At 40.0% G+C, this 15,533-nt stretch overlaps 1 protein-coding gene across 1 annotated transcript in view; it reads left to right on the top strand.

Moving 5' to 3' along the window:
• LOC115334552 (pseudouridine 5'-phosphatase) overlaps positions 1-14,411 on the top strand; it is a 74,221-nt gene extending 59,810 nt beyond the window's left edge. Inside the window, exon 4 of the mRNA XM_029998874.1 lies at positions 14,003-14,411. Within this exon, the coding sequence (XP_029854734.1) occupies positions 14,003-14,179 (177 nt within the window). The 3' untranslated portion in view covers positions 14,180-14,411. The remainder of the gene's footprint in view (positions 1-14,002) is intronic.
• Positions 14,412-15,533: the final 1,122 nt, after the last annotated feature.

The following is a 15,533-nucleotide window of genomic DNA, read 5'->3' as shown; positions in this document are numbered from 1 at the left end:
TTTCCAATTAGATATTATTCAGACAGGCAAAGTGTCATTGCTTATGTTTGAATTAGATTGAACATTTAATAACAATGAAATATGAGATAATGTAGAATTAAAGAGTACTAACTTTGGTTTATCAATGCCTTCCCAAAACATGTTTGATGCTGTGCTGCTGGTACTTTTATATCGAATTGAAGAACAGTTTTAGTTCCTGCCAAATCCCCATCATCCTGGGAGTTTGGTTCAGTCCTGACAAAGTATTGTGGAAGTCACCTTTTTCTCTCCAGCCCTTCCCGACTTACTATTCTTGACATTTTACTGCGTTTGATGTTAGCTTTATAAATGCACGCGGGTTTATATCTGTATAGAGAGATAAATATATGCGTAGAGATATATTTTAAACTGTAAATAATACGTATATGCATTTGTATATAATAAATGTGTTGAATCCAGGAGCCCGGTAGCAGCGAGGCTGCTGCAGCTCCCTGGCCCCAAGTCCAGCCCGTAGCGAGGCTGCGAACGTATTTCCAGTCGTCACACGAGGGTGCGCAGCACGCGCCGGACCCATACAAGCACGTACACCTGCCAGCCCCGCAGCGCGGCGCAGCGGAAACGCTCAGCGCTCACCCAAGCACGGAGAGGACCGCTGGCCTCATCCTGTTCGTATACACCTGTGCGACGAGGGTCCCTCCAGCAGCTGGATTTAGGCACTCGGCCGACCTTGGGTCCCAGCCTCCCCCGTTGTTGGCACGCGGAGGCGTGAGCCCCCGAGGCCGCAGCCCCACTCCAGCGCTCGGCGCAGATCCTTCTCCCCTTCCCCTTCCTCCCGCCCACGCGGCGGATGGCTTGGACGCGGCCCGTCCCACGGTCCCGCGTCCTCGTTCTCCTCCCATCGCCTCCTACAGCGAGTCTCGCGCGCGCGCGGACGGGTCCCTCGGCCAGCCCCAGGTGCCGCGGTCTCTACAGCAGCTGGCCAGGGCCGCCCTGTGCCCACCCCGTCCCTCCGAGAGCCCGCGCTGCCGGTGCTCCCGCCCGGAGAGACGCGCCGCGCTTCCAGGCCGCTTCACCGACTTGCCAGCTGGTCCAGCGTGCTCTTCGCTGGTGCTGGCACGCTCGCTTGCGCACCCACCCTCGCTGCAGGTGCCGGGCCGTGGGCACGTGGGACCCCCGGTCCCGCGGCAGGGCCGGCGCTGAGACCTCCGCGCGGATGCGCACGTACGGTAGTAAGCCCTTGCCAGGAAAACCGTCAGAAGTGGACTTTAATTAGAAGTGTGCAAAGACAAGCTCTTCTATGGCATAAACTAACGTGAGTGTGTGTATATGTGTGTGCATATATATATATATATATGTATTTCCAGATATGAAAATGTACAGATCCCTCTCTGTAGAAACACACTTGGCAATTTTAAGTGCTAATGCTCCACAGATGCTCTTTGGACTTATTAGTAATGTGATGTTTCGTAGCCACAGAAGATTTGGAAGGAAAGATTCTTATTGGTTAAAAACTGTCTACCTAAGCTGTGCTGCTTTTCTCTAAGGAGGGTAGTTAGGAAGGCGCCCAAAGCAGGGAGAAGAACTTTTCTAGTTGATAGGGAAGTAGGAAAACACGTGGAAGTGAAGAACCCGGGCTGGCAGCCTCCAGCGCTGCCACTGCTAAGCGCAAGAACACCTGATGGAGAAAAGCACTTAGAGCGTCCTTAGCAATGTCTTTGCTCTCCATCTAGATGCAAGATGCTGGTAATCTGAAGAAGGTCAGAATGACAATTGTCACTTGATTTTGTAAGATTTTCTTCCTGTTTCTTTTGGTAACAAAGTTAGAACTTTATGTAGTTGAGATTATAATAACAGTAGTTCTAGACAGAGTAATTGCTTCTTTCTGGTTTTAACCCGTTATCTCTTGATATTCCATAGAACTACTTGTTAAATTACTATGTTACTTGTCAGGAGACTGTTCTCTATGGCTTTGAAAGTATCGAAGTGTTTTATCTGCAGGTGCAGGGTCTGTGGAAAAAATGGAAGTCTTAGTGTCTTTTCTCACATTGTTTTCCTTGCTAAGATTAGAGTTTACAAACCTTTGAAGAATACAAAACAGATGTCTTTAGCTACACCTTCAAGACATGCAAACCCAGAACATGCATCCCCAAGATAATCTTTATGTATGGATGAGAAATTTCAGTCTTCACTCGTTAGACATCTGTTCTATCTGATTTATAAGTTTTCTCATTATTGAATATAATGACTTTTACCTGTATCTCACTAGAAGTAGTTGAAATCAATTAGCAAAGTTTTTAAATGTAATAGAGAGGAAACACTACAATTTCTAATCAGAAAAAAATGGGGGATATTTCCTGTATACTGAATCATGGTGTTTGAGATTCTCTTTTGCTTCTTCACCTGACAGCCTGTCCTTTTTTTTTTTTTTTTTTTCTCTGTAGTCACAGCATCTTTTACGTGGTAGCCAGAACATATCTTTCAGTGGATTGTGTGGCAGTGATACTTTGTCACCTTGACGTACCTGTTGCAGTCTGGTTTCCCCAGCGAATCCTTATATACTGTCTGGGAGCCGAAGCTTCCAAGTTATCAGCAAAATGCTGCTTGTAGCACTCTGCTGCCTGTCAATTTATCCAGATTCTTGGCAATACCTGTGGCAGCATCTATTTCTGAACTGATCGTGTTGCTGTGTTAGAGGTGGTTTCTTTCAGGTCATGTGTTGTGATGGTTAGAGCAATGTAAAATCACTGTTTGCGGTATGCCATGGTAGTCTTACTAATATATAGATACACATAATTGGATTTTAAAAAGAAGAAAAGAGGGGTGGCCTGTGCTTAGGCAGACATGACTTAGTTTTTTTTCCCAAAATAAGTATGTTATAAGCACATTAACTCTTATTCAGGTGCTTGTTTGTAAGTTGACTGCAAGCATTTGTAGAGAAGGCAGTTTGCCTTTGCCTTAACTGTGAAGAAATGTGTTTGTGTCAGTATTGGGGTGACTGAGACGCTTCCTAATGGAGTGTTTTCTATTCTCATCATAGCTTCTCTAATGGTCACTTAGCAATATGTTTTGTCTGGGTTTTTTGCACATTTGTCATTCAAACCTTTAAATTTAGAAGTTCCATTACAGTGCCATCTGTCTCTGCACCAGTGAGTGTGGCTGCACACTTTTGAAGAGGAGAGAAAAGCAAATTGATTTCATACTTTCAGAAGAAGAGATAATTATGATGGCTGGTGGACACCAAGTTGACCATGAGCCAGCAATGTGCCATTGTGGCCAAGGTGGCTGATGAGGAGGAGTGTTGCCAGCAGATTGAGGGGGGTGATCCTGCCTTTCTACTCCGCACTGGTGAGGCCATACCTGGAGTACTGTGTCCAGTTCTGGGCTCCCCAGTACGAGAGGCATATGGAGCTACTGGAGGGAGTCCAGCAAAGGGCCACAGAGATGATTAAGGGACTGGAGCATCTCTTGTATGAGGAAAGGATAGGTGAGTGGGGACTATTTGGTTTGGAGAAGAAAAGGCTCAGGGGGGATCTTGCAGATGTATGTAAATACCTGAAGAGAGGATGCAAAGAAGACAGAGCCAGGCTCTTTTCAGTGGTGCCCAGTGCCAGGACCAGAGGCAGGGGGCACAAACTGAAACACAGGAGGTTCCCTCTGAGCATCAGGGAACACTTTTTTACTGTGAGGGTGACTGAGCCCGGGCACAGGTTGCCCAGAGAGGTGGTGGAGTCTTCATCCTTGGAGATACTCAAACACTGTGTGGACATGGTCCTGGGCAACTGGCTGTAGGTGTCCCTGCGTGAGCAGGGGCATGGACCAGGTGACCTCTAGAGGTCCCTTCCAAGCTCAATCATCCTGGGATCCTGTGATTCTGTGAGTCCACATGAGATTTATGGAGCATTTGCTTATTTTCTGTATGAGTGTGTATGTATATTATGCGTATATATATATTATGTGTGGGCAATCCATAACATAGTAGCACAATAACACGGCAGCAAACTTTAGAGTAACAATTCCAACAGTCACAGAGAAATGGACACACTTAGTTTAAATGGGACATCAACCCTCATCCCTTTTCCAAAGACTCACTCAAACTGTTGAAGGTCAGCAAAGGCAGGATACTTCAGATCAGTGGATTCGTTAGGTAAGTGGTGATTCTTACTTTTAATGTAAAATCATTATTGTGTTGGATGAGCGAGTAGTTTTCACTTAAGCATATGGCCTGTTGCAGTGTTTTGAGGACTTTGCCCATGAGAGGTCGATTTACAGGCAGATAGGTGGTAGTTTTCCTTTTAAATTAGTCTGCCATCTGTCAGCTTTATACCCTGTTGACATCTGGACATTATTTCTGATTGAAATACACAGATGAGAGGGTTTTTGAATAAAAATGATATTAAGAAAGAGCTGATGAGAACCCAGATAATGATAAACTTGTTTCTTTGAAGAACTGAGTACCCAAAAGAAGTTACTCATGGCAGTAGTTGTGTGACAAGCATAGTTAGTAGTTGCTGATACCATGGCTGGTATTCCCAAGCTAATGTTAATGTTAAGCCAGTGTCATGGCTGTGTTCGTTACTAATCTAATATATATATTAAGCTGAATAAGCCTTAGGCTACAGAGAAAAAGACTATCTGTACAGACACCATACATATACCATGTATTTATACACATGCATACATCACAGAGTTAAATAAGCATGTTTTTCTATTTTTGTTCATTGTTTACTCTGAAACATTCATTTACATCTTATGCCCTTTATTGCTTTCACTGAAAATGACCTGTTATTCTGCCTGTAGGCATGCTTGAGTCAAAAGAAGAACTGATAGCCTTTGGTTGAGGCAACTAGTACCATTCTCATATCTGGTAGAGCTGGTCTAATAGAAAAATAGGTACAGCTTGATAACTGTGGGTCATCAATGCATTTTAAAAAAAGGTGTTTCCATGCAGTATTTTAAATAGCTAGATGATATTATTAGGGTAGTTTTGATAGAAGTGTTTTGAAATATATTGCAACAGGAGATTAAGACTTAAATAACTTTCTACATGTGAATTCATTTTAAGAGTGTATTAATTTTCATATTTATAGAAATGTTTGAACCTGGAGTTTACAGTGGAAAGAAGTTTTTTAGAGGAGTAGACTGTTTTAATGATTGAGTACCATAAAACTGCTTGATATTCACTGGCTTTCCATCTTACAGTTTTCGTAGCTTGAAATACCTGGATAATTATTGCTTCCCTAAAATAAATAAAGCAAGCAGATAAAAACAAGCTGGAGATTGTGAAAGAGATTACTTCTCTACTGAACTCCGAGAAAAAAATTTTGACATTTTCTTCTTAACTTTCCTCCTATTCTTAATATATTTTTCTCATCAGTAATAACTGTATTAATCTAGTAGATCTTGCTGTGCACTTAAAGTTAATCCCTCATTCAGGGTTAGGAAAGTGTTCTCCATTGAATTAATTATTTCTCATAATAAATAGTTCAAAAGTGGTATATCATACATAGTATGTGTAGAAATATGGTGTTTAGTATTAATTCTGTTACTTTTGGTGGTAGATTTCATGTTCTTTAGAAATACTACATTTAGCACAGAGAAATACTTTCTTAGGTAGAGAAAATGTAAGAAATTTTGAGTTCTGAGCTCTGTTTGCCTGCACAGTCAAAGCAGCTTTGCCAACTAAGAGGCTGAGAAATCATCTTTTGAAACCATGAGGGCGGTGACTTAAATAGATCTGATTATTGATGTAATGAGGCATTTCATTTCAGATGTGATATTTTTAGATCGCTATGGCAAAATAAATTTTGGAATTGCGATGTTTATAGCTGTAATCCCATGCCCACAGTTGGGCTTGTGTTGAAAGAGCAGGTTCTGCAAAACTTTGTACAGCCATTTTGTGATTTTGCACTGACAGTCTGCTTTAGGCAAATGCAAGGCATGCCAGGAATAAGACTGTATTTTGAAGGGATGAACCCCTCTGTGATTTAAACACTGCCCAAAAAGGAGGTTTTATATTCCTCTTGAGTCTTCCAGTTCACTCCCAGCTGTTACGTGTTTGTTCTCCAGTTTATGAACCTGATAGGAGAATAGTTTTCTATTAGGCTACAGAGTTGATTCACGGAAGGACACACAAACACAACACCCATCACTAGGAGACAGACGGAAACGTACAGCGGTTAACAGGAGGTTAAAGAAATAGAAGGAAGCAACACTTCTCCTTGGCAGCAAACCATTAGTTTGGCTCAGCTACTTTTGGAACTACCTCCTAGGAACAGGTTAGGAGCCTGAGTAGGAGAAAATTGTCTAATCTGGTCACTTTTGCTTTTGTCTCAAATATGTACATGGAATTTAATCTAATGGCATATGATGGAAATACATTAAATTGAAGCATATATTATCCTTGCATAGATGTAACGGAGTAATTTTATAATTACTGTTAATACTATTGCTATTTTACAAGTTCATATTTTAGTGGAAATAGTACTTTGAATATCAATGAGTTCAAAAGAAAACATTGAATTAATTCTGGTTTAGAAAATGACCCCTGAATTGACCCAGAGTCAAACCTTCATACTGTTGTGTTTCAGAATCTGAAGCTTTACAAGTTTGTATCTCTTTATGATGTTAATTTATTTCCTTTTTCAAAATAGTGTGTTTATTTCAGATTCAATGGTTCTTCCTAGTGCTGATTATCTTAAGTTTGTTCCTCCTCTTTGGATCTTCCATTTCTTTAACCCTCTTATGGGGTGTGACACTCTCCAAGATATTACATTTTTTTTTAAAGATTTTAGGAGTCGTTCTTGGGTTTGGTTTCTGCTGGAGTAAAACCAGCTTTTAATTTCCTGCTTTCATTCTCTTGGTTTTTGTGAAGCCAGTACTATGAAGTTATTCTTCCAGATGTCATAAAAAATGGTTTATTTTTTTCTTTTAAAAGTTACAAAAGCCAATTTCCAACAAAAGTTCTTTAAGATTCAGTTCAGGTGTTTACCCAAATTAGGAGTTAATATTTTTTCCAGCTTACTTTTGTACTTTGTTGTCCACCTTCCTCTTAGAAAATCTATATTGAGAACAGAGAATTGCCATTTTTAATATAAGTATTTGTTTTCTGTAGTTGAAATATGTAGAAAATTATAATTTTGTTAGTGTTTTGTTTGGTTTGCTGTAAGGTGCTAGTTTGTGGCTGCGCACTTGGAGTTTTATGCTATTAATCTTAAATATTCTCTAAAAGATAACTTTCAGCTGTTTGAAGTTTGAAAGAAAACCGCTTTTCTTTCTGATCATGAAGAGTTAAAGTGTGACACAGCTACGTCTCACCAAGTCACTCCAGACCGGTGGCACTGTGTCGTGTATGGTTCAATGAGAAGCTTGTACTGAATAGAAAAAAAAAGACCTTTTCCATTACTTTTTTTCACTCCCAGTGAAAACCTGTTTAAAGGAGGAAATGACTTTATGTCTGAAGCATATGTGGATTGTTATTAACACTTCTGTCAAAGATTATACAATAATTAAGATGTTTAGATCAGATTACGGTAAATTTCAGTATGCAAGCTGGTCTTGCTATGTGGGAAAATAACACTGGTCAAGGAGACATTATAGAACAAAAAGAAACTATTGCCAAAAAATGATGCTGCTTGAAAAAATTTGATTGCTCCGTGAGAATCAGCTGCCTTCTGCAGCCCCTGCTGAGTTGGTTCGGGGCAAGCGGTGGCATCCAGCCACACAGAACAGGCAGGTACCTGCCATCCTCAGCGTGCTGTGCGGCCCCTGCAACTTTGTAGACATTCCCTGTGGCAAAAAGGTCATTGCGTTTATTCAGGAAATACTTCTGATACCTACTTCCAGTTTCAGTTTGAGACTTAGAGTTTGGATTCATCAAAACAGTTCCTCCTTTGGATGTACCTGGTTTGTATCTCTGATGTGTTTGCTCATGAGATGGGGCCAGCCTCTTCTCCAAGGTGCAGAGCGATGGCGCAGTAGGCAACCGGCACAAGCTGGAACACAAAAAACTCCTGCTTAGATGCTCGGAAAACCATCTTCACCATCGGAGTGCTGAAATACGGGAACAGGTTGCCTGGGAGGCATGTGGAGTCTGCATCCCTGAAGATACTTGAAGCTCACCCGGTCGAGGTCCTAGGCAGCCTGCTCTGGCTGGACGTGCGTTGAGTAGGGGTGTTTCGAAATGGCCTCCGGGGATCCCTGCCAGTGTAAATTATCCTACGGTTCTGAGCTCTGCATGCGAGGTGCAGTTACTTGAATGTGTTGTGTATTACGTGTCGAGAAAGTCAGTTGGTTTAGTAAAGGTACTTCTGCGTGGGAGGGAAGGCAGCACAAATTAACTATTTCATTGCACAGGATTTCTTTTTAGGGCACTTTTAGAGGTAAGTGGCATAAAAAACCCCAGCATGTTACGCAGTATGAGTAGCCTCAGTAGAGAGCATCTTGAGTATTTGCCTTGTGTTCTCCGTAAAAGAACAATACTCTTCTATGGCTAATCCAAGCTGCAGTTGATTGAGTTAGATTTCTGCTGCCGGGATAATTGGACACTGTTTCAGAAACGCCTGGGAATTTCTTGAGGCCTGTAACACAAGTTGCCATACAAAGTTCCCAGTGTGCTGTCCTCTAAACACACAGTCCTCTGTGAAAAGAGTGCTCCAGCCATCCGGAATGATCAGAGTAACCCCGCATGTAAATGTGACCTTCTCCCTGCCTCACAGAGCCGCTGTGTCTGGGTCCAGCTCTCACTCACAGAAGCACTTTCTTTCACTTGGTCGAGTCTTCAGAACAAGCAAGACGTTTGAAATTTCTCCTCCTCCTTCCCCATCCAAACTGTTTTACTCCTTCTGGCCCACCTTAAGATAACGTCCCGTGAACTGGTTTGTGAGAGAGTAGCTACTGGTGTGGGCCAAAATGTAAAGCGGCATTTGTGCAGAGAGCTGGAAATGCGGAGTGATCTAATTATGTGCATATGTAAGATACTTCCTTTTTTAAATTTTTTTTTAATTATGCTAATTAAATTTGTTTTTATCTTACAAGCCTTCTGGTAAATAATTTGATTCTTGTACTGGTCTGCAACATACTCCTAGTAGCAAGTCTATAAAAATCTGAATTAAAAAGCATATGTGCGTATAATTTCCAAACAGATCTTAATACGAATCATTGAATCCTGAAGAATGGTGGCTGGTAGTTAGTATTCTGGATACTCTGATGCTTAATTCATTTGATTGTAAGTTTCCAGCTTGTTTGTTGATTTGTTATAGCATTTAAAAACATCTTGGCTTACTCGTCATTTTTCTTAATGGAACTAAGTTGTGCGGCTGTAAGCTGCATGACTTTCTTAAACAGCATATTTAATATGATTCTGTTATCCGTGGCTAGTCATATTGGCATATGTCCTTAAAATAAAATGAAGTGTAATTCTTTATTGCTACTGAGACTTTTCCAAACTATTTCTGGAAAGATTAGGAGAAAAACATTATTTCATTACTGTTTTTTGTTAATTCTTCAGAGAGTTAACACAGTGGGAGGCCAAAATTGCAAATACTGTAGCTGCTTAAAATGCATTTATTCAATAATGTTTAAATAACTCTGGTGGTAAATGGGTCACCCAGAAATACATTTTCCACTTGTTCCTAGATACTTTGTATATCAAAGCATAGAAAAAAGAAAACACAAGTTACCTAAAAAATAGCCCAGCATCTGTGTTATGACATGTTGAAGTTATCGGTGTTTCCTCTCTCTTTTTGTGCGTTTCCACCACCTCCCATAAATGATAAACAGTATTATATATCCATTGTAAGGGATATAGATGGGTCTGTGTTGTATTCTGAATTATATTATGGTTCTTGAAAATTCCTGGGTCACTCACACTAGTAACACAGTTGGTCAGTAGTGAAATTATTTTGAAAATCTGAAAAAAAAGAGTCAGCAAGTAAAAAGAGATGGAAGTTGTTGAACAAAACAAAACACGTGATTGCAGTAGTAGTATCTTGCAGACTGGTAATTTATTTCTTAGATATTACTCAGTTTTGAATTATGACCACAGAGTATGGGCTAGTTTTTCACAATGAGGAAAGTAAAAGTATTTTTGGAAGTGAATAGTCAACAAGTAACCTGTAGAAATGAAAGGCCTGACCGTCTTCTGGTTCACAGAGATGAACAATGTCGTTCTGAAATCGACATGAGCTGGCTGTACTTGAATTTCTTCCTGCAGCCTGTTTTGGGACTCACTTTGGTGCCCATTGAAATCAATGGGGATTTTTTTAGTGATAAGATGGAATTTGAATTAGCCCTTAAATGCTTATAGAAGACTGCGTTGTGCGTGTATACGTAAATTAATGTACAAGGTTACCAAATGTTTCCAGAGTGCAAATTTTACAAATAACACATCTCGCTTTTGACCAGTTGATTTGATCATGAAGGAGAAAAATCAATGGTAAGTAAAGAAGTTACAGACTTATAATATGCAGTCCATAAGAAGCCCCCCCAAAACTGTGTCACATTCTGATACCAAATGTTTCTGTGTCGTTTGAGGACAGAAGATACAATAATCTTCTACTGTCTCTTCTTGCCAAGCACAGAAGGAGACTGGTCCTGTTCAGAAGTTAGAGAATGAGCAGAGGGATAACCGCTCAGAGGTCTTACCGGCCCTTTTTGAACCTGTGATTTGAAACCTCAAAATTCCACCGTTTTCCCATTTTGCTTTCATTCAGCAGGAGGGAAGAATAAAATTATTAGTTTTTATTTTTTTAACCACTTTTGTCTCCAGAGTGTGTTTTGATTTGGGGTGGGGTTTTTTTGGTTGTTTTTTGTTTTTTGGGTTTTTTTTTTAAGTCAGGGTGCATACATGCAGTGGTAGTGTTTAATTTGCAGATGTATTCTATGTGTATAAATTATGCCATCTTTAGTCTCATCCTTCATTCTGGTTTAGAGTTGATACAGTAGTGTCATACGTGGTCGAGGATATTTGTTCGATAAGCACTCCCTGTGCATATACATTATCTTCACAGGTTTTTCAAAATCTTAATTTCAAAACTGATTTTAATCTTTTATCCTTGCAGACTTCATGGTTATCACTAATAGCAGTAACACTTGTGGATATCCCTGTTAGTTACGTAAATATTCCATCCAGACATTTACAGTTTATAGGTTTGAGAGGCCCTGCTGTACATACCACGGGCCTAACTAGCACTCTTTTCTTATATTCTTAAATTTCATGTAGGAAGATGAGGTAATGAGGTGCTGCAGTGATTTAATTATTTCTTCCTTTGGTTAAGTGATTAATTTTTCTAGGTTCATAGAGTGAAATATAAATTACTATGCTTTACTACTTTACTTTTTTAAGCATCTAGTTCATTCCAAAGTGAAAACTGTCCTATATTAGTATGACCTTTTGAGAGATCTCATACCAGTTGTATTGATCAATGACACAAGTTACAGAAATAATGCAGAGAAGCAGCCAGAATCTCAGCTGAAGTCTGTATAAATCTCATCTGTCTCTCTCAGTTGGAGTGATGCTGATGTTGCAATACTTATGCAAAATGGGGAAGAACTTGGCTGCTTTCATATCTCTAAATTTAGTATGTGGGTGGGCCAGGACAGTGAACGGTTTATAACATCTCTGTGCAGCAAAGTTAATAAATCCATTTTGTATGTGAACCTCTGCAATCTTTTCGTCATCCATTAAAAATGTTGCTGTGCTGTTGACAGTAAGTGTCAGTAGCAAGAAAGACTGGAGGAAGACCTAGTACACTTATTTCCTGTAACATTAAAGCCACTGTAATTATGGGTCATTTGCCTGGGTTCTTTGGTAATTAAGAGTTTTAATTGCTTCTAGTTCCAGGGAATTAGTTAAGCTTTTCATTATGCATATTGCCTTCCAAAATCATCTGCTCGTCTGGTACAGTAAGCTTAGTGACATCATGGAAGTCAATTAGGTCTTTCAAGGGAGAGCAGTGAAGTACATTTCTTTGTATGGGCTGCATTAGAAAAGGTTTCTGAAAGGCCTTGATAATGCTGTTCTGTGCAACATTTAAGCTTAGTCTTCAAAAGGCAAAGCCTGTCAGGGTTTCATTTACTCAGAGTGCTTAGGGTCACAAACTAAGGTATTGTTAAGAACAAAACCTATAGGCAGAACTGTGCTTCCGTTCTAACAGCAGTTGTTCCAAGCTTTGCAGGATCAGCTGGTTACATATTTGCAGTTAATAATAGTGATAATGATCAACATTTGAAAATAGCACATTGTTCAAACTGGAATTCAGTGACTGTATAAAGGAAATGAGCACAAAAGAGATTGGTGTGATTCTGTTGGCTCACTAAAAATCATTAATTAAGTTTTACTTTATTACATGCAAGGTAGAAAGCAGCTCTTACTTTCTCTTGGCAGACTCCAAGTGGTTGCTGACATGTTGACAGGCAAGAATCAATATTTTCAAAAGAAAGGAAAGCAGAAAGAAAGGGATCATTCCCTCTTCCTCTTCCACAGTGTCTGATACAGATGGGTATATATAGTGCAGACATTTAATACCTCTTGCAAAAATGTTTCCTTGAAGATAATAAAGTTTTTGCAGGCTGCAACTCGGTTCTTTTAGAGCACAGCCAGAACAGACAAACATTGTGCATCCCTAATCTTCCCTGGAGAAATAGTTGTGTGTTAGAGAGCCTAAAAGATACAGTATGCTGTTGTATGTTCTCCCAGTGTGTCATGTCTGGATTCAGTCAAAAGTTAAACTAAATTTAGCAAATCATTACTCTTACCCATTCGGTATTAGTTGCCACAGTCTATTGTGTTGTGAAGAAAAGGATAAGAAAATCCATCCTGGGTATGTAGGAAGGGATTTGGTAGATTGATAGTGACTGTAGAGAAGGGCTTAATGCATGAGAGAGAAATCTGTGATAAGGCAGAGTTGCACTGTCTGAAGGGTGTGGGGAAAATTGCACTAACCATCCCAACATCTGTGCTGAATTACTGAAATTACTTGTGGCAGTTATTTTGGTGGTAGTAGTAGTAGCAGTGCTAATAATATTGATAATAAATGCTGTCTGAATTGCTGAAGTGTTAGAAACCGCTTGTCAGTGTAGATCAGAATTTTTCGGATGGTTGGATGCCAAAGGTTTCTTTGGATTGTCCATGACCAAAACTTCAGACTCAAGACTGGGTAACGTCAGGAAGAGGTGCTTCATTATATATACTCTGGAGTGAACTCCAGAAGCATTATCTTTTATTATATGACAGTTCAGACTAGATGATTTGTTACATATTTATGTTATATATTTATTATTCAATCCACTGATGTTAAATTACAAAATTCACCTAAATAATGTATTGATTATTTTTAATAACTTTACTTCCAAACTGCAATCTTGAATGATTGTGACTATTGTAAGACATGGAACTTTTACCTGACTAAACTGTCTCTTCTGTGAAAGTAACCTTCCAATATAACTGCTGGTTTTCTTTCTCACCATTGCTTTGGAAGAATTAAGGAAATAGAGCATGAATTCAACAGCACTCTTCTGACAAGTGGCTTCTGTCTTACTCTCCACTCATCCAGAGTCCTAACACTGACCTACGTAGTACTCTTCGCCCTCTTGTGCATGTAGGCAATGCCCCGCCTGTAAGTGAAAGCACTGCTTTTGCTATTTTGCAGGTTGTAAAGTTGGTCTCGAAGAGTTAAATTGCCTGCTTATAAAGGTATTTAAGCACTTGCTTAACTTCACTTTAAGCTTGTGCTTAAACCCATCCCTATAAAACAAATCACTTAGGAACATCTGGATAACCAGTTGCTGGGATTTAAGTATGCATGTTGATGTTTTTTTGAATTGAAATGAATTTAAGGTTAATTACCATGCAGATGTTTGAATTGAGAGGTTTGCCCTTGTTCTAATTAGGGGTGTCTAAGCCAGGAATTGAATTTAGCTTTCCTACCAAGTTTTATTTGGGATCATTCTCTCTTTTAAAGCAAAAGATTAAGAGTTCATAGTAACATTGTTCTTTAATTTTTTCCCTTACCTCCTTGTTTCTCAGTGTCTTGTGTTTGAAGATTCACCACTTGGAGTCAAAGGAGCCCTGGCAGCAGGAATGCAAGTGGTTATGATTCCAGATGAAAAATTAAATCCGGATCTTAAAAAGGAAGCGACACTACTGCTGAACTCTATGGAGGATTTCAAACCAGAGCTGTTTGGTTTACCAGCATATGATTAGTGCCCAATGTCTATGAACATATACTTGACTGGAGATTGGGAAAATGGAATGAAATTTTGTGATGGTTTTATGATTGTTTTGCATCTTTTCCTCTCTTCCTCAAAACTAGAGCACAAAATTACTGTTAACACCAAGTCTTCCACATAGTACCTTTGAAATTTGACTGGAATGTTTATGATTTGTCCTCATGATAAATGCTAAATTAAAGCAGCGTTTCATCTTGTGAAGTGAATCCAGCCTTGCTCTCTGCACATCATGAAGTCTTCTGGTATGGTGGGTTGACCCTGGCTGGATGCCAGGTGCCCACCAAAGCCGCTCTATGAGTCCCCCTCCTCAACTGGACAGGGGAGAGAAAATACAAGGAAAGGCTCGTGGGTCGAGATAAGGACAGGGAGAAATCACTCACCCATTACCGTCACAGGCAAAACAGACTCGACTTGGGGAAATTAGTTTCATTTCACCAATCAAATCAGAGTAGGGTAATGAGAAATAAAACTAAATCTTAAAACAAACAAAAAAAATCTTCCCCCCATCCCTCCCTTCTCCTGGGCTTAACTTTACTCCCAATTTTCTCTACTCCCTCCCCACAGCAGCGCAGGGGGACGGGGAATGGGGGTTGGGGTCAGTTCCTCACACCTTGTCTCTGCCGCTCCTTCCTCCTCAGGGGAGGAGGACTCCGCGCTCTTCCCCCGCTCCGCCGTGGGGTGTCTCCCGCGGGAGACAGTCCTCCGCAAACTTCTCCAAGGTGAGTCCTTCCCACGGGCTGCAGTCCTTCAGGCACAGACTGCTCCAGCGTGGGTCCTCTGCGGGGTCACAAGTCCTGCCAGCAAACCTGCTCCAGCGTGGGTAAAATATCAAACTCCATAAAGACAAGGAGTGTGAAATATGTCAAGTAAGAGAATTTCTATGTATTATGAGAAGACTTCTCTGACCTCATGGTTTTTTTAATATCATCTGTTTATCTATTATCTTCCTTACAAAAATCTTTTCTAGGCATTTCTGGTGTTTAACTGTTTTAGGTTTAAGGGGTTTTTTGTCAGGAACAAAGATTAATGAATCATAGACCATTCACTATTCAGGGTGAGTTTCCGTACATTTTTTTCCCCCTGGATTTAAAAAAGTCCAAACTTTTACATCTTTTCTGTAGACTGTTACTATTTTCTGTTACTATAGTCTGTTCATACCTCAAAAAATTAAGACAATATGGTCAGTCAAATATGACCTAGATGGTACGTGAAGATTTTTAGTACATATAGTGTAATGGTTTCCAGTTAAATACTTTTCATCTAAGGATCTGGAAGCTTTTTCTTGAAAAAAGGGTAAATATTGTTTCAGTGTAGGTATTTTGCATATT

This window comes from Aquila chrysaetos, chromosome 23 (genome assembly GCF_900496995.4).
Source record: "Aquila chrysaetos chrysaetos chromosome 23, bAquChr1.4, whole genome shotgun sequence".
Lineage (NCBI taxonomy): Eukaryota > Metazoa > Chordata > Aves > Accipitriformes > Accipitridae > Aquila > Aquila chrysaetos.
This window is presented reverse-complemented; position numbering and strand designations above follow the sequence as displayed.